The 23,081-nt window shown below is 49.7% G+C and overlaps 2 protein-coding genes across 2 annotated transcripts; both read right to left on the reverse strand.

The window, feature by feature from the left end:
- Nucleotides 1-2,476: 2,476 nt before the first annotated feature.
- Nucleotides 2,477-8,486, reverse strand: LOC122464379. Its single transcript, XM_043538993.1, has 2 exons — nucleotides 3,857-8,486; nucleotides 2,477-3,153 (listed from the first exon to the last, which is right to left on the reverse strand). Exons 1-2 carry the CDS (start codon nucleotides 4,257-4,259, stop codon nucleotides 2,780-2,782), a joined length of 777 nt encoding a protein of 258 aa, XP_043394928.1. The 5' UTR covers nucleotides 4,260-8,486; the 3' UTR covers nucleotides 2,477-2,779.
- A 2,108-nt stretch (nucleotides 8,487-10,594) lies between these two features.
- Nucleotides 10,595-20,094, reverse strand: THEM6 (thioesterase superfamily member 6). The gene is made up of 2 exons (XM_037892778.2): nucleotides 19,004-20,094; nucleotides 10,595-12,712 (listed from the first exon to the last, which is right to left on the reverse strand). Exons 1-2 carry the CDS (start codon nucleotides 19,505-19,507, stop codon nucleotides 12,599-12,601), a joined length of 618 nt encoding a protein of 205 aa, XP_037748706.2. The 5' UTR covers nucleotides 19,508-20,094; the 3' UTR covers nucleotides 10,595-12,598.
- Between the last annotated feature and the right edge of the window lie 2,987 nt (nucleotides 20,095-23,081).

Below are 23,081 nucleotides of genomic sequence, written 5' to 3' on the forward strand. Positions count from 1 at the left end.
ACAATCCATTTCGGGGGATTTAGTCAGTCTACAGTCGTTTTTAAAGCTTCAAGTTAAGGGGCTTTTCCCCTCTCCCTTACGGCTGGATCTAAAAAGCTTTGAAGCTCATAGAAATCTCCCAATGACTTCAATGGGCATTGGATCAGGACTATCAGAGACAGACTTCTCCAGCACAGTTCTTTACATTCTCAGACACCATGGTGATGGGCAAACTTACACGAACCACACTGGACTGATTTAATTCCAGCGTTTCTGTCGATATACCCTTTACTGCAGTAAAATAAGCATTAGATAAGTTCAGGGAGGACAGGTCCATCAATGGCTACTAGCTAAGATGGTCAGGGATGCAACCCCATGCTCTGAGTGTCCCTAAACCTCCAACTGCCAGAATCTGGGACGGGATGTCAGGGAATAGATCACTTGAAATTGCCCTGTTCGGTTCATTCCCTTTAAAGCACCTGGCACCAGACAGCATCAGCAGACAGGATGCTGGGCTAGGTAAACCATTGGTATGACCGTTCTTTTGTTCTTATATTCACTAAATAATTCCAATCCTTCCTTGGTGTTTGCACACTCAAAGACCAGAGGCAATTATAGAATAGCCATGTAGCTGTCACTGCTTTGACAAGCTAGACATAACTAGCTCTTATCTTTCTAATCATTCCATCATAAATGTTTTACTTGCGGGAACTCCCTCCAGTTTGTCAATATCTTTTTGTTATCATTGGTGTTATGGTAGCGTCCAGAGAGCCTGTGACAGGCTGACAGTATCCTGTAATATCCTGAACAAACCTTATGGAATTACAATAAACTTTACTGAATTAAGTTAGACCTTAGTGAATTAGGGTTTACTCCTTTGGAGTTCACTATTACAAATGCAAATATTGGTGTATTGAGATTGCATGGAATTTCTTGAGCAGAATGACAAGAGTCATGCAATCTCTGGAGGTATGAGGCAGTTCAAAGGTCTTTTTGGAACAATACCTGTGAAGTGGATTTCCTTAGGAAATACCTTGAGATGAGGGGAATGCAAATTCTTCCCCTCCAAAGGCAACTCTTTGAAGATATGCCTGGGGGAAAGCGGCCCATTGTGTTCTAATTACCTGCTTCTGGGGACTCCAGATCAAAGACTCCTGATCTGTATAGAAAGGAAACTGAACATTCTATGAGCATGCTTATTCTGAACTGAAGCTTTGATGAACTTGTATCCACAAGGATGCCCCTAAGGCGGGTATTAACACACTGCACTGGCCACCACCAGAAGACAGGACACTGGGCTAGACGGACCATTGGTCTGACCCAGTATGGCCATTCTTATGTTCTGTCATGCTGGAGCCCATATGAGAGGAGGGATGAACTCTGGATGAGGAAAGCCACATTCATGGGACTGTGTGATGAGCTCAGCCCAGCCCTGAGGCACAAGGACACAAGAATGAGAGCTGTCTTGCCGCTGGAGAAGCACGTGGCAATTGCACCATGGAAGCTGGCTACTCCAGAGAGCTACCAATCAGTTGCTAACCAGTAAAGAGTGGGAAAGTTGACCACTGGACTCGTGTTGATGGAAGCGTGCAGGGCCATTAATCGCATCCTGCTCCGAAAGACCGTGACTCTGAGCAACGTGAATGAGATTGTGGGTGGCTTTGCACAAATGGGCTTCCCTAACTGCAGATGGGCGATAGATGGCATGCATATTCCAATTCTGGCACCAGACCACCTAGCCACCGAGGACATTAATTTGAAAGGGTATTTCTCTATGGTTCTCCAGGCATGTGTGGATCACCGTGGGTGTTTCAGACATTAAGGCAGGCTGGTCTGGAAAGGTGCATGATGCACGCATCTTTCGGGACACTGGCCTGTTCAGGAAGCTGCAAGCCGAGACTTTCTTCCCGGACCAGAAGATCACCGTAGGGGAAGTCAAAATGCCCATTGTGATCCTGGGAGACCCCACCTACCCCTTAATGCCGTGGCTCATGAAGCCATACACAGGGCACCTTGATAGCAGCAAGCAGCGGTTCGACAACAGGCTGAGCAAGTGCAGAATGACTGTTGAGTGTGCTTTTGTCCGTTTAAAGGCCCGCTGGCGCTGCCTATATGGGAGGCTGGACCAGGCCAATGACAATATTCCTATGCTTATAGCTGTGTGCTGTACATGCCATAATATTTGTGAAGGGAAGGGTGAAAGCTTCATGCAGGGCTGGACCACAGATGCTCAGCACCTGGAGGCTGAATTTGAAGAGCCAGAGACCAGGGCTATTAGAGGGGTGCAGCATGGGGCCATAAGGATCAGAGATGTTTTGAGGCAACAATATGAAGCTGAAAGCCACTAATATGTGTTGCTATGCTCAGGAATACAGTGTTTGTCATGCTAGGAGGTGATTGTGATTGGTGCAGACGATACACTGTGAAGGTTTGAGACAATTGCCTGTTGCTTTGCAGGGCTCTGTTTGCGTTCAATTAATGGAATAAAGATTTCTTTCAATCCAAAACAATTCTTTTATTAAAAACCAACAACAGGAGGAGACAGACAAACAAAAAATCACATCAGCACTGCAGGGGATGGGGGAAGGGACGGTCCTAGGAGGAGGTGGGGTCCCGGGACCGTTAAAGATTTGTGTATGTCCAGGAATCATATGCAACCTTGTCCTTTGGAGTACAATGCAGCGGGTACAGTACTTCAGCAGGGCTAAACTGCAGAGGGTCGGGTGTTGAGTGCAATGGGTACTGGGAGTCCGCAGGGCTGGATTGTGTTGGGGCAGGAGTGGAATGCTGCAGGTACAGACTAGAGAGAGTTGGCGCTGTGTGTGTGTGTGGGGGGGAGGGGGGCGCATGGGAAAGAGTTTTGCGACAGCGGCTGCAGGGGAGGGCGGGCGCGGAGCTGCTCGGTTTGCAGTGCTAGTAGCTCCTGGAGCGTGTCCGCTTGGCGCTCCGTAACGTTTAAGAGCGACTCCATGGCTTCACTCTGGCGCACCGCGTTCTCCTTTCGGTCCCTCTTCTCGCTGTCCCGCCACTCCTCCAATTCTTGTTTTTTGGCGGCAAAGTGCATCACGACATCACGCAGAAAGTCCTCTTTAGTTCTTCGTGGCCACTTTCTAATTCTGTGCAGCCGTTCAGCTGCCGATAACAAAGAGGGAGGCTGGGCTCCCAAGGTCATCTCTGTGGAGCCAAAATGCAACATTTTACAGAAGCAGTATTGTGTCCAACACACGGACCACTGACTCAGTGGTTTAAAACACAGCCACTATTCACACACCTGTCACTAACTGGCTGACCTCAGGCAAGCACACATGAGCCACAAGACCCACAAAACGGTGAGTAACCGCAGGGGCAGGCGAAATCAGTGTTCCAGGACCATACTGGACACTGGGCATGTGGCTCTTGGGGAGAGCCAGTACTGTAGGGGGGGCTTGATAAGCATTACTATCCCCACATTTTCCACAGGCTATGTTCATTATGGAAGATATCTCACTGCTGAGGGTGAGCAGGGAATCAAAGGTGGGTCTTCTCCAAGACTGCGGCTTCTGCCCTGGCCCTTTTGTGGCTCGCCTGTGTGCAGCATTGGTCCCCCCGCCTCCCCGTGATGGCAGAGTGGCACGGGAAAGTTACCTTTAATGGGGCAAGAAACAAAGCAGCTCTTCCAAAGAACCTGCGGCAGCGGATTGCCCAGTATCTCCATGAGAGTTTCCTGGAGATCTCTGAGGCAGATTCTTGTGAAGTGAGGGAGTCAATCAACACCCTGTTCTGTCGCTCAGACTAGGCATGTGGTGGTAAGTGCGTCATACAGACACAAGCCTGCTTTCTGCAACCTTCCTGCCCCCAACAACTCGTTTCAGGGATTCCCAAAATCAAAGCCACTTACCAGGGGTCTCCTCTCCTGTTTGCGCTTCGCCAAGCTCCGACAGCTGTGCCTGGCTAGCCTCCTCCTGGGTAGAGAAGAGCTCCTGGCTGCATGCATCTCTGACCTCCGAGTCGTCCTCTGCCTCTGGGTCCCCCTCCCCCTCCACAGCCTCGTCCAAGATTTCCTCCTCCTGGCTCGGTCCGCTCTCGACTGGCAAGCGAACCACTGAAGTATCCACAGTGGCCTTCGCAGTGGAGGTGGGGTCGCCACCGAGTATTGTGTCCAGCTCTTTGTAGAACCGACAGCTCGTGGGCGTAGCACCGGAGCGGCGGTTTGCCTCCCGCGCCTTGTGGTAGGCGCTCCACAGCTCCTTCACTTTGACCCTGCACTGCAGTGTGTCCCGGTCATGGCCCCTTTCTGTCATGCTCTGTGAAATCTGTCCGTAGGTATCATAATTCCTACGGCTGGAGCGCAGCTGGGACGGCACAGCCTCCTCTCCCCAAATGCCGATGAGGTCCAGCAGCTCGGCATTGCTCCAACGGGGGATCGCCTGGTGCGTGGAGCAGGCCTGGCCACCTGGAAAGATGCGCTGAGACCTCTGCACGCGTCACCGAGCAAACAGGAAGGGGACTTTCAAAATTCCCAAGAATTTAAGGGGTGGGGCTCACGGTTGGTCACCTGAAGGCAGGGCAGTAGAGTTCAAACTGATGACCAGAGAGGCGAGAACAGGCATTGTGGGACACCTTCTGGAGGCCAATTGCAGCGCTGTCATCGACCAGGGTGTCTACACTGGCACCGCAGCGCTGTAGCCTCGGCGCAGAAAGCCCTATACCTCTTATAGGGGTGGTTTTTTTAGAGCGCTGTAACGGTGCAGTTTCTGGGCCAGTGGTGTGGCAGTGTGTACACCTTGCTAGAGTAGACAAGGCCTCCGTCTCTGAAGAGAAAGCAAGCAGGTGTCCAGGGTAATTTCTGTGCTGGGAATCACACTATGAAGGCTAAGCAGAAGTGGCTGAGCGATGCCTTGGGCAGCTCAGCTTCCAAGGAAGAAGTTGCATGTTGGTGGGGTGACCAGAGGGCAAGTGTGAAAAATTGGGACAAGGGCTAGGGGGCAATAGGTGCCTATATAAGAAAAAGGCCCCAAAATCGGGACTGTCCCTATAAAATAGGGACATCTGGTCACCTACATATTGGGAAGGCTTCCCTCAAGTGGAGCCATTATGACGTACCATCCTATTGTCAAAAAGAAAAGGAGTACTTGTGGCACCTTAGAGACTAATCAATTTATTTGAGCATAAGCTTTTGTGAGCGACAGCACACTTCATCGGATGAGCTGTAGCTCACGAAAGCTTATGCTCAAATAAATTGGTTAGTCTCTAAGGTGCCACAAGTACTCCTTTTCTTTTTGCAAATACAGACTAACAAGGCTCCTACTCTGAAACCCATCCTATTGTCCTGCCTGCACCCAGGGAGGTATCTTTGCTCTGATCTTCTTGACGCTCAGGTTTTTATTTGCACAGCCAAAAGGTAATCTAGGTCAACCCTAGAGATTTTTGCTTTTTGTTTCTTAGCTCCAGCCCTTGTAAGAGTCTAAACAGCGGAGATGAAAAATCTTCATGTCAAATATCTTTATTTCCTTCGTCCAGCATTCAAACTGATGGGACGAGGCCTTCTGCACCTACTTCTCCATGGGTAGCTGGGGCAATTGACAAAACTTTTATCCTACAATGACCCACTTAATTTTGATAGCCCTGATGGAAGGACAGGGGCTTCCCGTCTGAGTTCACAAGTTCAGAGCAGGCATTTTTATAACTATAAAACAAACATATATTTTACCATGTAGCATAGAATACTGACATTACAAGTGAGATTAAAGCATGCAGCAATTTACAAGCAATTCATAGTCTAAACACTAAACACATCCGTACAAATTCCATCACCTATCCTGAACGATACGAACATCAGGTGAGCTGGTCTGGTTTCCAGCTATGAATGTGTCAGTGCTCAGCTGGTGCCTAAAGACTTGGCAAGAGTGGGCACCTGGTTTACCAGCATCCCATGGTATACCTCAACCAGTGCATCAAATGCCCCGGTAACAATTATATGGGTGAAATCAGACAATCACCACACTCTCAAATGAACTCACACACTGGTGTTATGTCTCATTAAACAATTTGTAGTACAGCCCTGCCTGCTACCCTTAACTGCCCTTTTCAAACCCCTTATGCATAACAATCTAACTTATAACAGTCCCCAGAAGAAGAGGCTTATGTAAGCTCGAAAGCTGGTCTCTCTCACCAACAGAATATGGTCCAATAAAAGGTATCACCTTACCCACCTTGTCTCTCTCTTTAGACAATTCACTGTTATTTCTGTTATACAATTGGTCACAAAAGTCACCTGATAGCTATATTAATACAGCAGCAGGAAGGACTGCCTGGTTATTAATGCAGGTAGGAGAACTGCATTCTATCCTTAGTTCAGACCCTAAAGTGCTTGGTGGGGTCATGTCACCTCCCTCTGCCTCTGCTTCTCTATCTGTTAAATGAGGAAAACATCACTGATGTACTTTGTCAGCATGGGTCATCAGGCTAACTTAGTTGGTGTCTGTAAAGCGCTTTAAAATCTTAAGGTGAAAGTTGCTAGAGGGATGCAAGTGTTGTTTTTACAAATCATATCTAGGATAATAAGTAATTGTTTGCACCTCCACAGTGACTTTCATCCAGGCAGCTGAAATGGCTTCACTGCCATTCATGAATTTAGCTTCACCACTCACCTGGGAAGCAGGGAAGTGCTATAATCCTCATTTTACAGAGGGGAAACTGAGGCACAGAGCAGTGTTAAATAACTTGCCCAAGATCATACATAAAATCTGCAGCATAGCTGGGCATTGAACCCAGCTCTCCCGACTCCAAGTCAAGGGGGCTGAAGCACCAGACCATCCTTCCTGTAACTGTAACATTGCACATGTATGGTTAATAAATAAAAAAAAAAGTGTGTTTCTAACTTAGCATTGAAAGTAGAGGGGTAAATGTACACAGCATTTTGGAGGCAGCCTGGGTCCATAGACGTGAGCTAGCGGGGCTCTCACCAGAGGTCTAAGAATAGCTGTATAGACAGTGCTCTGCAGTTGCGTCTCGGGCTGGAAAGTTCATGCTCTGAAGCCTAGGGAAGGGGTGGGTTTCAGAGCCTGAGCTGCACCTTCAACACACTGTCTCCGCAGCTATTGGCGAGAGCCCCTCTAGTCTGCCGACCTGAGCTGGAGGCTCGCTCCTGCTAGATCCAAAAAGCCGTGTAGACGTGCCTGAAAAGATTAGAAAAATACAAACACCTAGCAATCAACGTTGCCAAAGTCTGGAGCTGATGATCTCCCAGGGGCCTAAATCACCCAACCAGCTGGCTTTTCAATAATCCATTACTCAGTTATACTCAATTACCATTACCGTGGTAACTGAGTATAATGTTACCTTTCAGATTGTTTATTAGAGACAGGCCATGAATTGCAATCAAGGAGGTTCCCTCTGGCTGCTAACACAGCCCTTTAGAGGCAGCGGGGAGGAGTTTACACATATCCCTTCACCTAAGAGGCTAGAACAAACAAGTCCGTCTCTGCGCCAAAGCTACCCCCATTGTTATGGGAAGATGCAGACAGAACCCAGCATCTTGTCATGCAGTTCTAATACAAGCAAACCCCCACACAATTACAATCTGCAGTTCAGCCAATTATAGACAAACAATTGTGTGCACCCAGTTACTGAACTATATTTCCCAGGATTCTTTTCACTTAAGGTGAAGTGGGTCATTTCCCCTCCCCAGACATAAAAGCCAAGTCTGGGGCTGTGTCAATACAGGGAGCTGGAAACTTTTGGGTTTGAAGATCATAGGGGAAGGAGCTCTTTGTTGCCATCACTGGTGAAATGCAGGAAAAGACACAATGAGCCAGCCTTTATTTGCATGGCTGACATCCACTATGCCTGGTGAACATTTTGGTTAAAATTCATTTAAGTTTAGGAGGTAGGAGTAATGATAATGCTATAAATAAAATAATACTGTTATTATCCTTATTATGGGACTAATGGGCAACAGAACGGTACTTAATATGCCCTGTGTGAAGGTTCACCATAAACAAAACCTCAATCATGTACTGCTGGGGAGTGGGACTGGCCATGAGCCAAACAGAGAAGGGGTAGATATATCTTGTAAGGAGGAGTGGCTCTCTGCTAGCAAGGACTGTGCTCGAGGGGCTTACCATACACCGATCCTAGGTGCCCTTACTTCATCCAATACTCTGCTTCCTACTAGCTCCCAGGGCTCACCATACATCCCACCCAACTAGCTCCTTCCCCATCTGCTTGGGGTGTGAGGGATAGGCTCCTGCCTCCCCCAAACCTGGCTCACTGCTCGGGGCACCCTGACTGAAAGATCAGGGACTCACTCTCCCTAGTGAAAAATATTACACATGTTGGTGCACAAAACTTGACAACTCTAGGGCCAGGTGTGGGAGAGGGAAAGAATGGCCTAAGCCATTTTAGCAGCATGTAAAGCAGCAGTGGACACAATGGGTGGTGTAGAATAGCCCTCATATACTTGAGAGATGCATGATATTCTAGTGCTTCTGTGAATAGTGGAGAGAAATGAATATTGTGTCTAGCACGTGGGAAGTCTTTATTTTTTGCTTGCATAAACTAAGCAACAATAATTTCCATAATACGATGCTGGGATTGTCGTGTCATGCTGAAGCTTAGAATGTCTGTTGAGTCAGTGTGAAGCGGCAAAAACAGCTACAAGCATGTGAGACAAAATCAGACCTGACAGGATAAGAGTGGAGGAAGACAGGTATATCAGGGCTAGTATGGTGAAGGCCCTTTTTACTATGAACTGAAAAGAGGTTACCTCACCTTAATTAGAGACACCTGACTCCAGTTAAGGGGTTGCCAGTGACATTTCAAAACCCCTCTTCTGCTGAGAGAGCAAGAGGAGGTAGAAGAAATAAGTTGCAGCAGTGAGAAAAGGTTTCTCCAAGGTAGAGGGATGTTCCCCTCCCTCTTGGGGAAACACCGAGTTTACTTCTGTTTGGGGAACAGCTGGGGACCAGAACCCAGCACCAACGTTCTGGTGGGCATAAGGAAATATATTTATTGTGCATTGTGGGTTTTCTTCAGTAAGAGATCAACTCAGGATTGCCTTGTCAATGTTGAAAATAAACCAAAGATAAGAATTAAAAACCTCCAGAGTAGGACTGGTTTACTCCTGCCCCCCGTGGTCCCAAAAGCAGGAGGAAGGCAGAAGCTGATGTGGCAGAAAAGATGCTTTGCCACCCACGATGGAGAGCTCTTTTTGTTCCCAGTATCATCAGGTTCGGTTATCACTGGCATTCACAGGCCGTTCCCATATGTGTTGCTGCAGGGAGGCACGTGACTTTCTGAATGACACCAGTGCGACACAAGGGACTTTCAGAGAGTGATTAATAATAAGGGATTGGTGGTAAGTCCACTGTGTAGGACAACTTCGTATATGACAACGGGTCACAGAGTGAGGCTGGGTGGATTAAAAGGACAGTTGGTTAAACATGCAGCATTGCCAAGTCTTGATACTTTATCGCAAGCCTTGCAGCATCGGGTCTCAGGTGGAAAGGCCCAGCTCTCTGGGTCAGCTCAGGACATGTGAATCTCAGATTTCATTAAAAAAAAAAAAAAAACGGTTTCTCACCCATATGATTGTAAAGGAAAGCCCGAAAAAGGGAACCAAGGGCATCCTTAAAATTCAGAACCGCCAAGGTCATTTTAAAGAACCTAAAAGGTATTTTCTTGTAAATTTCATGATTTTTATGCACCCTCCTCACTCTTTGGGGCCTGACTCATGATGCTGAATACTTCAGGCTGGCAGAGCCGCCAGCGAGCTATGAAGTTGTTAGCTGCGCTGCTAACAGGCCCTGGTGCAGTGCTTGGTTTCAGGGACAGGCTCATGGCAGAGTGGGGACAGGCAGAGATACGTTCTCAAATTGGGCCCCATCGGAGGTAGGGAGCTGGCATTCTGTGCTTTGTCCCTCTCCCACAATTCAATGGGGACACTCACGTGCCTCGAGCTAAGCATGTGCTTAAGTGTTTTGAAGAACTGGGGCCAGAGTTCCCAACAACCTGCAGGATCAAGCCCAAAGGTGAGCTCTCGCCTACCCGTGTATGTTCCAAGATGGGCATCTGCCACCACAGTGTGACACCCCCACAGTCACAACAGCAGCAGCTCCCCTCTCTTCCTTCCCTGCTGGCAAGGGACTGGCTTAGGGTTTTGGTTTTTTGTATTTCAAAGGTGACACCATCAGGTGCAACTGCAGGAAAGACTCGGTGAGATTCTGTCTGCTGCGGCCACCAGTTGTCTTGGCTGGATTGGTTGTTTCACTGCCTGGTGGAGTTCCTCCAACTCTAGGGAGCGGGTGGGATCTCCATCACTGGAAGTTATCAAGAGCAGCTCAGACAAACACCTGCCAGGGATGGGTTAGTTATTACTTAGTCCTGCTTTGTGTGCAGAGGACTGGACTAGATGACCCCTTTCAGTCCTACACTTCTATGATTCTCTCTCTCTCTCTTTCTACCATCTGACAGTGTCTGGTTAATGCTTATACCCAAAGCCTTGTTCTAGCCAAGTACTTAAGCATATGCTAATTTTAAGGACACTGAGTAGCCTCCACCTACTTAAAGTTAAGCATATGCCTGACAGCTTTGCTAGATTGCGGTGCAAATGGATCCATTGTTTTTTAAAGGAATAAACGTTGCTCTCGGGATTTCATCTCATTTAGAATCCTTTGATGTCTTCAAGTAAATGTAAGATAGTGTGGCTAAGCAGTTCCAGTAAGTAGTAGTTGCGAGCCAAGAAAACCATTAGAAGAGGCAAATATATATTCAGAGGCAATTCACAGCTATCTCACTGTCTGGGTTCAGACCACCGCAGGAAGTGGTGGTATTTAGATTACAGAACACATGCACAAATTCACAGGTTAGCCACACTTCAAAACATGTTCCCTCAATACAGTTCTGGTGTAAAGTGCTCATTAAAGGAAAACGTTAGCGTAGTATACAGCAATCTTCCATTTACAAAGTACATAACAAGAACTGTTCCAAATATAAATAGAATCAAATATCCAACAATCAGAAAGGAAATTGCCCTGTTTGCTTACATGGGCAAAGGGGACCTGAATTCCCTGAGTCCTGCTCTAAAGCAGGTTGCAACACCTGGGTCATGTCTACGCTGGGGCCAACTGTGTTTTTCCTGCCGCTCCAACGGTTTGCACCAATGAAGGGAGATTGTAGCACTGAATGGGCTCCCATGTTTTTACCCCAGCATCCTCTCACCCTGCTCTGAATCCTGTTTACAACTACATTACCAGTGGAGTGTTACAGTCCCGATTTTCCCAAGTGCAGATACTCAAAGGCTTCACCTCGACTAGGATTTCAAGGTGTGTTGTTAGCTAAGACATTATGACATGTTCTAATAGTCTAGTGTAGATATTACCATGTGCCGTATACACCGCTTTGTCTACACTACGACCTTTTAGAAGGCATTAGGGAAGCTCTTAGCTAACACCTTGAACCAACATTCCTAGGACTTTGTGTAGATCAGGATTTCAAGAAGAGGCACAACCCATTTGCAGCTACAGAGATTTTGCAGCTACAGAGATAAGAAAAGCAGGGCCAGGGGACACTTTAGCACATGCGCTGTGCTTTTCCTCTTCAAAGCACTTCAGAAACATCAGTGAATTATGGTAGTTCTCACACCCACCCCTGGGAGGTAGGTAGGTTACATCTCCATTTCACAGCTGAGTAATTCAGGACACAGAGAGATTGTGTGACCTCGGTCACACAGTAATTCAGTGGTACAGCCATGATGGGAACGCAGGAGGCTCCTAGTCCTAACCTACTGCTCCCATATACGCTCGGAATAACCCTGGTGATCACATTCATTCTGTCTAAAGACGGAGACAACATATGTATGTTGTGAAGCCTTATTTACTTGCAAACACCATGTCAGCCTCCCCCCCACGGCACTGATGTATTTCCCTCCAGACAAATCCTAGGATAGGATTGTTAATAAATGAATGCGGCTGGGGTCAGGGTTTTCTAAATAGTGCTATTGGGCATAAGCCTGGCATACCATGGGGTACCTTTATCTTTTGCAATACACCAGCAGGTTTTTCATTCACGGAGCCTGTTACTGAGCAGGTCCTGGGCTCCCTCTGCTGGCAGTGTTAGTGACTGAAGGCGTGTGGAGGCAGGGCTACTGCAAAGGACTGTGGGTACAGTGGAGGCATCAGCACATCAGCCAGTGGGGGTGGCTGTTTCAAATTCCTGCGGGGGAGGATGTTAGATGTGCTGACGCCCCAGATCCCCTGCAGGTTGGGCTGCACCAAAGTTTTGTTTTCCTGACGTTACCAGCCTCTGGAAATAACGTTTTTGAGTGAAAACTCCCTTCTAAAGACCAAAAGGTGCCACTCCGCACTGTCCTGGGGTTCTAGGTGCTACCCAGCCACCACCGAGCTCAGTGTACGAACTGAGATCAGAGAGGGCTTTCACCAACTTAATGGGGTTTCTGGGGGTCCTTTCCTAGCCAGCCGTTTGTCTAGGAAGCTGATGGCAATCTGGATCAGTCTCTTATCCGCAGCGGCAGGAAAGCTGATGAGAAAGAGCACCTGCAGTGAGTACAGGACTTGGGTCTGTTTGGAGCACAAGTCTATTGCAGTCTGGAGAAGGACAGGTGGGGGAAAACCACATCTGGTTACTCATCCTTGGTATTGATTCCCAGGCCGCTTTCAGCTCTTAGCTTCTGGCTGCTGGCTTCGTTGTAGCTGATCCAATGCTGCACCTCCTCTGGAAGTTCTGGGGAGTCCACCTGGAGGAAAGAGAGGCAGGATAGATTGGTTCAGGGTCCAGGTTTTACAGATTCCCTGCCAGCGTCACACACAAGATAACTCAGTTGATCTCCAAATCACCCTCAGTTCAGCAACATGCACTACTCCCCTTTCTGTCCATTATGTTTCCCCCAAGATTTTGGATATCATAGAATGGTAGGACTGGAGGCACCGCGAGAGGTCATCCAGTCCAGTCCCCTGCACTCATGGCAGAACTAAGTATCAAGGACTAAGTATATCAAGACCACTCGGACTAAACCATGGAGCGCACTGTAAGACTGAAATAAGTTCTTTAAAAAAAGAACGCTCCAGGGCTGAAAATCTGACTGATTTTCTACTTGCTGCTTGTGTTTCTTAACTTTCCAACTCCCAAGCTTTCCTCTCCTTACCAGTGATCGCAGCACTAGTTACAACATACGGACGTGCTCTCTGTGTTACACAGCTCCACGGGCTGTGAGCTTCTCCGGAATCCCTTCTTAGCCTGCATCGACTGCTGGGCCTCAAGAAACACAGCTGCAGCTACCACATGGCCGCCTGCCACACCTATTGCAATAGTCCATTCTGGGCACAGTGCCAAAGACAGGAGTGAGTTCAGTAGGCACCTAAGTAGAAGGGGCCTGGTTTGCAGAGATGCTGAGCTCAGACAGCTCCCACTGATGTCAGGGGGGAGATGCAAAAACCCAGCACCGCGGAGAGTCAGCTCACTTCTGTTCAAGGGGCTGAATTCAGATTCTAGGGTCTGAGTTGGGGCACCCACGCTTTGCAATTTTGTCCTGTTGTTTCTGTCGGCGCCCCACAGAGCTATCAACATCACCTTCAGCTGGTGGATACTGATGTAGCTCCCCTGACTTCAATGCAGCTAAGCTCATTTACACCAACTGAAGATCTGGCCGGTCATTATAAAGCAATGTTTCTCTCGCTAGCAGAGTGATACTAACCTTATGCCATTTTTCTATTAACCCATTAGTAATAAATCCCATTCATCTACCTTTAAAAGCACAAAAAAGGCAATAACTGAAACATTTCTCGTATAGAAAAGTCCTTTGCAATTGAACAGGGATTAAACCAACACAATTCTACAGAAACTGAATAAGCTTATACAGAAATTCACATAAAAAACAACAGGATTTTATGGAGAACTGTAGCCTATTAACATTGTGAAACTGGCTTACAGAATTTTATAGGGATTCATATCCTTGCTATAGAATTCTATAGACTGATTGAAATTTTTAAGGAAAGATTAGCATTCTCTAAACCAGTGTTTCTCAAATTTTTGTATTGGTGACCCCCTTTACACAGCAAACCTAGGAGTGCGATCCCCCTTTTAAATTAAAAACACTTTTTTGGGGTATTTAACACTATTATAAATGCTGGAGGCAAAGCGGGGTTTGGGAGTGGAAGCTGACAGCTCGTGACCCCCCACGGAATAACCTTGTGACCCCCCTGAGGGGGTCACGATCCCCCGTTTGAGAACCCCTGCTGTAAACCTCTACAATTTTCTGTAAGGGTGAAATTTAATTTTTCTTTAACAGGAATGTTGTCAGATTGAAAAAACGAAACAGAACAGAAAGTTCTGCACCCCCAAGCTTTCCCCCTCTCTGCTATGGTTGCCAAGCCTGTATTTGGTAAGCTTCTGCTTCAGCATTGCGCGCTCCCCAAGGCCAAGGGGCGGGGTTAGCACGACAGCTCCTCACAGAGGGCAACAAGGCGAAAACTGGGGGCACCCCCTCCAAGGGAGTGGAGAGTGTAAAGAGACTGGTGCAGAAAATCAGGCAATTACCCCACAGATACAGAATAACTTCTCCCATTGCCTTTCTAAAGCAGTTCAGTCTTTCCGGAGCGATGGAAACCCACGGTGGTGCTTGGAATGACAGCCTGAAACAGGCCCAGGCCATTGGGAGCGGAGAAGTGTCCAGGGAATGTTTAAGGTCTTCACTAGGGAGCTAGACAATTTCAGACACCACCCAATCAGCCTGTGGAACTCATTGCCACAATATATCATTAGCAAGATTTCAAAGAGAGCTAACCGATGAGAAAATGCAGCATTATAACAGTAAATGTTTTTAAAATCCTAGCAGTTCTTTGGCAGGGATATAAGCCAACCTCTACCTACTGGTAATTAGAAGAAGGCTTTCCTGGGGATAGGTTATTTCGTAACTCCCTGCTGCAAGGAAGGCTTGCACCTTCCTCTGAAGCACCGGTCCTGAGCTTTGTCAGAGACTAGACAGGAACTGCCACGCTGGATCAGAGCAATGGTCCTGCATTGTCCTGGAAGAAGAAATGTTCTCGCTCTGGTGCTCAAAGGCCAAAGTACCTGCTGATCTTGTGTCAGAATCCTTACTCACAGAAGTACTGCCAAGGGAACAGATTTGGTTCACAGCTACAACATAGAAAACTGGAATAAGTGGCCTGGGAGCCTTCCTCACACTGTGTTGCTGCGCGGATGCAACCCCCTAATGTTGACGCTGGCTTTTGCAAATCACGATTTACACTGTGTAACGTGTCTATGCTAGGAGTCCACACCCAAGAAAGGCCTGGTTCTCTATTGCCATGCGCCCTGATTTGTCATTTACTGCCGTGCAAAGCAAGTGCAAAAAGGCTACTAATCGGTCACACTGGAAGGCGCATTGTGTATCCAACCTGTACGCATGCAAGAAACTAAGCTAGTCTCAAGGTAACAGGCTTCACATCAGTCTGACTGGAGAGCAGCTGGACACACCTGCTCATCTGAATAACAGCTTGGCACGATGGGGCCTTTAAACTGCATGCCCTCTGAGGCATGGCCTTGGGTCTCTTAAGCACCATGAGCACCTACCAGACTATAATCAATCTCAGATAACAAATGATCATTGCTCAGAATAATAAAACCCAAGGAAGGAGGTTCCAACTGATAATGCAGCAGTGCTAGCGGGGACTGGCAGGCAACATCATAGAATCATAGAATCAGAGAATATCAGGGTTGGAAGGGACCTCAGGAGGTCATCTAGTCCAACCCCCTGCTCAAAGCAGGACCAATCCCCAACTAAATCATCCCAGCCAGGGCTTTGTCAAGCCTGACCTTAAAAACTTCCAAGGAAGGAGATTCTACCACCTCCCTAGGTAACGCATTCCAGTGTTTCACCACCCTCCTAGTGAAAAAGGTTTTCCGAATATCCAACCTAAACCTCCCCCACTGCAACTTGAGACCATTACTCCTTGTCCTGTCCTCTTCTACCACTGAGAATAGTCTAGAACCATCCTCTCTGGAACCACCTCTCAGGTAGTTGAAAGCAGCTATCAAATCCCCCCTCATTCTTCTCTTCTGCAGACTAAACAATCCCAGTTCCCTCAGCCTCTCCTCATAGGTCATATGTTCCAGACCCCTAATCATTTTTGTTGCTCTTCGCTGGACTCTCTCCAATTTATCCACCTCCTTCTTGTAGTGTGGGGCCCAAAACTGGACACAGTACTCCAGATGAGGCCTCACCAATGTCGAATAGAGGGGAACGATCACGTCCCTCGATCTGCTTGCTATGCCCCTACTTATACATCCCAAAATGCCATTGGCCTTCTTGGCAACAAGGGCACACTGCTGACTCATATCCAGCTTCTCGTCCACTGTCACCCCTAGGTCCTTTTCCGCAGAACTGCTGCCTAGCCATTCGGTCCCTAGTCTGTAGCTGTGCATTGGGTTCTTCTGTCCTAAGTGCAGGACCCTGCACTTATCCTTATTGAACCTCATCAGGTTTCTTTTGGCCCAATCCTCCAATTTGTCTAGGTCCCTCTGTATCCTATCCCTGCCCTCCAGCGTATCTACCACTCCTCCTAGTTTAGTATCATCTGCAAATTTGCTGAGAGTGCAATCCACACCTTCCTCCAGATCATTTATGAAGATATTGAACAAAACCGGCCCCAGGACCGACCCCTGGGGCACTCCACTTGACACCGGCTGCCAACTAGACATGGAGCCATTGATCACTACCCGTTGAGCCCGACAATCTAGCCAACTTTCTACCCACCTTATAGTGCTTTCATCCAGCCCATACTTCTTTAACTTGCTGACAAGAATACTGTGGGAGACCGTGTCAAAAGCTTTGCTAAAGTCAAGAAACAATACATCCACTGCTTTCCCTTCATCCACAGAATCAGTAATCTCATCATAGAAGGCGATTAGATTAGTCAGGCATGACCTTCCCTTTGTGAATCCATGCTGACTGTTCCTGATCACTTTCCTCTCGTGTAAGTGCTTCAGGATTGATTCCTTGAAGACCTGCTCCATGATTTTTCCGGGGACTGAGGTGAGGCTGACTGGCCTGTAGTTCCCAGGATCCTCCTCCTTCCCTTTTTTAAAGATTGGCACTACATTAGCCTTTTTCCAGTCATCTGGGACTTCCCCCGTTCGCCACGAGTTTTCAAAGATAATGGCCAATGGCTCTGCAATCACATTCGCCAATTCCTTTAGCACTCTTGGATGCAACTCATCCGGCCCCATGGACTTGTGCACGTCCAGCTTTTCTAAATAGTCCCTAACCACCTCTTTCTCCACAGAAGAAAGCAGAAGCAAAAGCAGAAGCAAAATGCACAAGGGCTACAAACCATGGGCACTATTTCTACAGGGGAGGATTTTTTTTTAACAGGTTTTTCTGAATGAACGGGCCAGGCCATGAGTGGATTGCAGACTCGTTGCAGCTGGGGCTGCTCTTTTGTCTGGTTGTGCAGTGCCTCACGCAAGGGGTCCTGGTAGACAACTAGGAGTCCTAGGTGCCACTGCACTGCAAATAATAAATAATGTAAGCCCCTTGAGGTTTGGAGAGCATGGCCCATTTAAAACCTTGTCCTGAGGCAGGGGAAGGGCTGGCTGTTCCAGGGATGTCGAGAGCGAGAGGACAGGGTGCGTGTGATTGTAGCTCCAAACATGAGGGCTACAGCGAACAGTCCCTCACGTAGTGAAGCAGCCGAAAACCAGCCTGAAGCCTGGGAGGGAGAGAGCAGCAGGAGCCAGGAGGAGACCCTCACCAGGGAGGAATCACCTGAGAAGACCAAACTGGAGCCGGACCCAGTATCATTGTCACCCAGAGCTGTCTGGGGCTTGTGACCTGGCATTGGGAATAAGGAGGGAGGCAGTAGCTGGCTAAGTGGGGCAGTGGGGGCTCTGTGTGGGCTTGCAGAGAGAGGCCGAAGGGGCGCCAGAGGGGTTTGTTGTGGGAAGTCCATGGGCATCGAAAAGGGCCAGCAGCACCAAGACTCAGCGCCAGAGTGGAACCCTGCCCACGACTTCAGAACTGTGTGTAGACGCATTGCTCAGTGTCTGCCCTGTCAGACTGTGGTACCGCTGGGCCTGGAGGGCCATGTGCAGGCTGCACCCAGGCTGTTTCTCTCCAGCCGTCCCTCTGTAACTAAATATTTCCCTTTCCCATACTCAGTGATCTATTCCGGGGTGGGGGGGTGGGGCAGGGTGTTCGCTGCGGGGGGGAATGTGCGGAACAGGTGCCCCTGGGGCAGAAGGGGCTTTTCCCTGGTGTCCCTGTGCCCACCTTTTCTTAGAATAGAATCATAGAAGATTAGGGTTGGAAGGGACCTCAGGAGGTCATCTAGTCCAAACCCCGGCTCAAAGCAGGACCAATCCCCAACTAAATCATCCCAGCCAGGGCTTTGTCAAGCTGGGCCTTAAAAACCTCAAAGGATGGAGATTCCACCACCTCCCTAGGGAACCATTTCCAGTGCTTCACCACCCTCCTAGGGAAATAGTGTTTCCTAATATCCAACCTAGACCTCCCCCACTGCAACTTGAGACCATTGCTCCTTGTTCTGTCATCTGCCACCACTGAGAACAGCCGAGCTCCATCCTCTTTGGAACCCCCCTTCAGGTAGGTGAAGGCTGCTATCAAATCCCCCCTCACTCTTCTCTTCTGCAGACTAAATAAGCCCAGTTCCCTCAGCCTCTCCTCGTAAGTCATGTGCCCCAGCGCCCTAAACATTTCCGTTGCCCTCTGCTGGACTCTCTCCAATTTGTCCACATCCCTTCGGTAGTGGGGGGACCAAATCTGGATGCAGTACCGCAGCTGTGGCCTCACCAGTGCCCAATAGAGGGGAATGATCGCTCCCCTCCATCTGCTGGCCCTGCTCCTACTCATACCAATCCCCGGCCGCAGCTGCTCTCTTGCCAGCGTCCTTGCCGGGCGGTTGTGCCGCCCCGGTGCCCGCTTCAACCAGGGCCGCACCGAGGATGCTCCTGCGCGCACAGCCCCTGCCATGGACGGGCCAGGCGCGCCCCCCCCCCCGCCCGGCCTCACCTGTCTCTGGTACAGGTGCTGCACCAGGCGCCCGGGGCTGCTGCCCGCCACGTGCAGGCGGCAGAGCAGCAGGGCGCAGACGAAGCCGTCGCGGGGGCTCAGGAACCGCTGCTCCAGGTAGAAGGCGCGGGCGTCCCAGCCCAGCAGGCGGGTGCGCACGGCGAAGCGCTCGAAGAGGCGCAGCGGGCGGCGGTGGCGGGCGCAGGAGGCGGCCAGCGCGAGGCTGCCCCCCAGGGCGCGCAGGGCGCTGAAGATGCCGCAGCGCGCCAGGTGGGCGCAGCGCGCCAGGTCGGCCTCGCGCAGGTAGCGGGCGTTGTTCATGTGCAGCAGGCAGTCCAGGTCCGAGGGCAGCACCAGGCCCGGCCAGCTCTGCTCCTGCAGCACGTCCCGCAGCCGGGGCTGCAGCCAGCGGGCGCGCAGCACGGCCAGGGGCAGGCGCAGCAGGTACCAGGCGTCCAGCAGGCCGAACAGCGCGGCCCCCGCGCCCAGCAGCACCAGCAGCATGGCCGCAGGGAAGGAAGGGGGGATGCCCGGGCGCCGCAGCCTCCCGCCTGCCGGCAGCGTCCAGGGAGCCGGGAAGGGGCGGGACCCACCAGCGGCTGCTTCCTCCCCTTCCTGCTCCGCAAGGCCCCGTTCAGCCCGCCCCTTTGCACCGCCTGGGGAGGCGGGTGCGCGGCGCCTTCGGCTGCGCCGGCCAGCGAGATGGCCCCGCACTGGGGCAGGCGTCTCTCCCCGCCCGCTGTCTTCCCCCCGGCTGCTGCCGGCAGCCCGAGCTCCTCGGTCCACGAGGACTATCACGAGCCCCGCTGTCCCCTCCCTGGCGGTCGGACTTCTTGCAGCGCTGGTCTCCTGGCACCCCCCCCCCACGCCCCAGTGTGTGCAGCCTTGGCACCCCCCCACCCCCGCTTCTCTCTGGTGATTGCAACCCTGGCTCCCTCCCCAGTCCTCTCCCAGCCTCGCTCAGACGCCGAGGTGCCGGGGAGTTCTGCCGGAGCCGCTCCCCGCTCCCTTTTTCCATCCCAGGCCCTGCGGAGGGTCTCCGGAGGCAGCTTGAGGGCTAGAGCCAAGCCCCCTGGGTACGTGATTGAGCCAGGGTCCTTAGGGCATGTCTACACTTGCCATTTAAAGCGGAAAAAGTCCCTTTTGGGGGCGCAAACCTCGTGGGAGCGTCTACACTTGCCAATGACTTTTTGCGGTGAAAACTCAGAAATTTCCCCACAGAAGGAAAGCCCCCTCCACCAGAGGCGTGCAGCTCTTACCGGGGATGCTCTTGCGGCCATGTGCAAGGGAAGACAGGCTCTTCTTGTTTGCAAGCTTTTAGCCTCCGCAGGCTATCCCACAGTGCCTAGGCGACCAGTCTGGCCAGCCGGCTCTACTGCTCTGACGCCAGGTAAACAGACATCCACCCTGTAAAGCCCCGGGAACTTTGAAACTCCCCTTCCTGTTTTCTTGGCAAGTGCTCAGGTACCATCTGGCCGGCTGACAATGGCTGCTCCAGGGAGCAAAGGATCCCGTGCTGGAGCAGCGCTGAGCTCCTGGGACTGATCAGTGTTTGGAGAGAGGAGGCTGTGCAGGGAGGCAGGCTGCCCCACAAACAACCCCCCCACTTCCCACAAGAGCCATCCTCAAAATGGAGAGAGCTGCACTGTGGGATAGCTGCCCTAGAGCATCCGGGATGGAAATGCTGCAAATATAGGAAGTAAGTGAGTACCCAAACCAGCGCTTTACTTTCACCGGTTCCCTATCACCGGTGAAACTGACAGCGCAAAAGCTCTGCAAGTGTAGACAGAGCCTTAGACGAAGTCACCTTTCCAGGGCTTGCCCCGTGGCTTGAGCTTCCTGAGCCAGGCTCCCTCTGCAGATGGGATGGCTGAGATGATGAAGCCAGAAGAGAGCCCTGGGATGGAGTCTGATCTGCTGTATTCGTTTAGATGGAATGTTTGGGCCAAAAAGGTCTTAACATAACCCAACCGTATTCAGCAAGGTTTGGGGTTTGGTACACAGAGACCTCAGCTTGCTTAGTACCATGGCAAACCCACCACTGAATTTTTGTTTAACCTTTTTATTAAAGATACAGAAAAGAAGGAAAAAGTTCAAGCATTTGACATGGAAAGCGCTTGAGCATAAGTCAGGCTTTTAACTACATCCCTTTTTCCTTTAGCGGGAGAGAGTTTTTAGAAGGAACCCACCCCTTGTCTGACAGTCTTTTAGATGCTATTCAAGACATGCTTTGGGGGGAAAAGTGATGGGCTGGGAGCTGTTAAAATCCAGTCTCATTTCCTAGAAGACAAAACAAGACAAACACGCAAAAGGACAGAGAAAAGAACAGCAAAGAGAGACATTTATCAGGGGGTAGCCGTGTTAGTCTGTATCCTCAAAAACAACAAGGAGTCCGGTGGCACCTTAAAGACTAACAGATTTATTTGAGCATAAGCTTTCGTGGGTAAGCTGGGGTGGGGTTTTTACCCATGAAAGCTTATGCTCAAATAAATCTGTTAGTCTTTAAGGTGCCAAAGAGAGACACTGTAGCCTCTGTCTCTGGTGGTAACTCTCACATGCAACCTCAGAGCTGACAAAGAGGCCAGCACAGGGGCTGATCAGCTGCTCTGAGGCCTGGCAAACTCATGCCAGCATTGGGCTGTTTAGGGCAGTGCTTTTAGTCGCTTCTTTCTGGTCACAGGCTTACAGAAGTGCTGCAAAATATGCCATCTTGGCTAGCTAAACTAGACTTTTATTATACAGATGGGAAAAAAGAGAAGGATAGAAACAAGAAGAAACATGGCGTTCTATTGGTCGGCCTTTTCATTTGGACGAATTCAGTCTTTTTGTGCCTTTTCTCAGCAACATTTGTTGTTGTGACATCTTAGAAACTTTCATTTACTTTTTACAGCAGAGCTCCCAATCAGGGTGAATTTGTAGGCCTGTTGATTACAACAGACTTCCTGCCTAACACAGGCCATAGGACTTCCCTGAATGTTTGAACTAAAGCAGATTTTTCAGAAAAAAAAAAAATCCAATCTTGATTGAAAAATTGCCAGTGATTCAAAATCAAGCACGACTCTTGGTAACTTGTTCCAATTCGCCTCTGTAATTACCCTCCCTGTTAAAAATTTGCACCTTATTGCCAAGTCTGAATTTGTCTAGCTTCAACTCCCAGCCATTGGATCTTGTTCGATTTTTGTCTGCTAGATTGAAATGCCCATTATCAAATTTTAGTTCCCTATGGTCAGATTGTTGTTCCCCATTGGAGGGGGGCAGCTGGTCCGTGGGCAATGGTTTGGAACTGTACAGGAAGAGATTGCAGAGCTGTTGAACGTGACTTTGCTTGTTTGATCCTTCCGCAGACCTGCCAGCCTGAAGAAGAGCCCCAGTGGGAGTTCGGGCCCCTGCCAGCTTCCCCCTTGTACAGACCATGGCAAATAATTTGACATGTTTAGACAATACAACGTGGAGAATTCAGCTCAGCTCATGTCACCACTTCTGGCTTGGGATCTGCATCCAAAGACCAGAGAGATAATGCTGAACTCCAGTCTTTACAGTGTAGAATGGGAAGGGGGAATCGGGACATTCTTTTAAAAAGGATAATGGTGAGGTTGGTTTGCTCTGGTGTTTAGAGTTCAGACTCTCTGAGGTATGGGGAGGAAGGGGGCTTACGAGTCTGAAATGGAGGGGAAGCAGTAACTGGAGGAGGAGACCTTTCTCTGCCCGAGGCAGTGTGCCCCCTTTAATGGTGGTAATCAGCATTTTTCACCCCTAGATCTCAAAGCACTTTACAAAGCTGTGCCAGCGAAGCTGTGTCCGTGTTACAGCTGGGAAAACTGAGGCACGGAGCAATGACCGCATGACTTGAACAGGGTTGCACACGGAGTCAGTGGCAGAGCCATGATGAGAGGGCAGGTCCTCTGCCCTTGCCACAAGCTCGTGCTGTGCCCCCTTGTGGGACTCCGAACATACAGGCCCAGTGCAAGGACCAGCTAGAGGCAGCGTGCAGCAGAGGACAGAGCAGACATCTTGCCCATCAGGTTTCTGGTCAGTTTCCATGTGCCAGAGTTCATGGGAGTGACGCTGGACCTTACCC

This window comes from Chelonia mydas, chromosome 2 (assembly GCF_015237465.2).
Source record: "Chelonia mydas isolate rCheMyd1 chromosome 2, rCheMyd1.pri.v2, whole genome shotgun sequence".
NCBI lineage: Eukaryota > Metazoa > Chordata > Testudines > Cheloniidae > Chelonia > Chelonia mydas.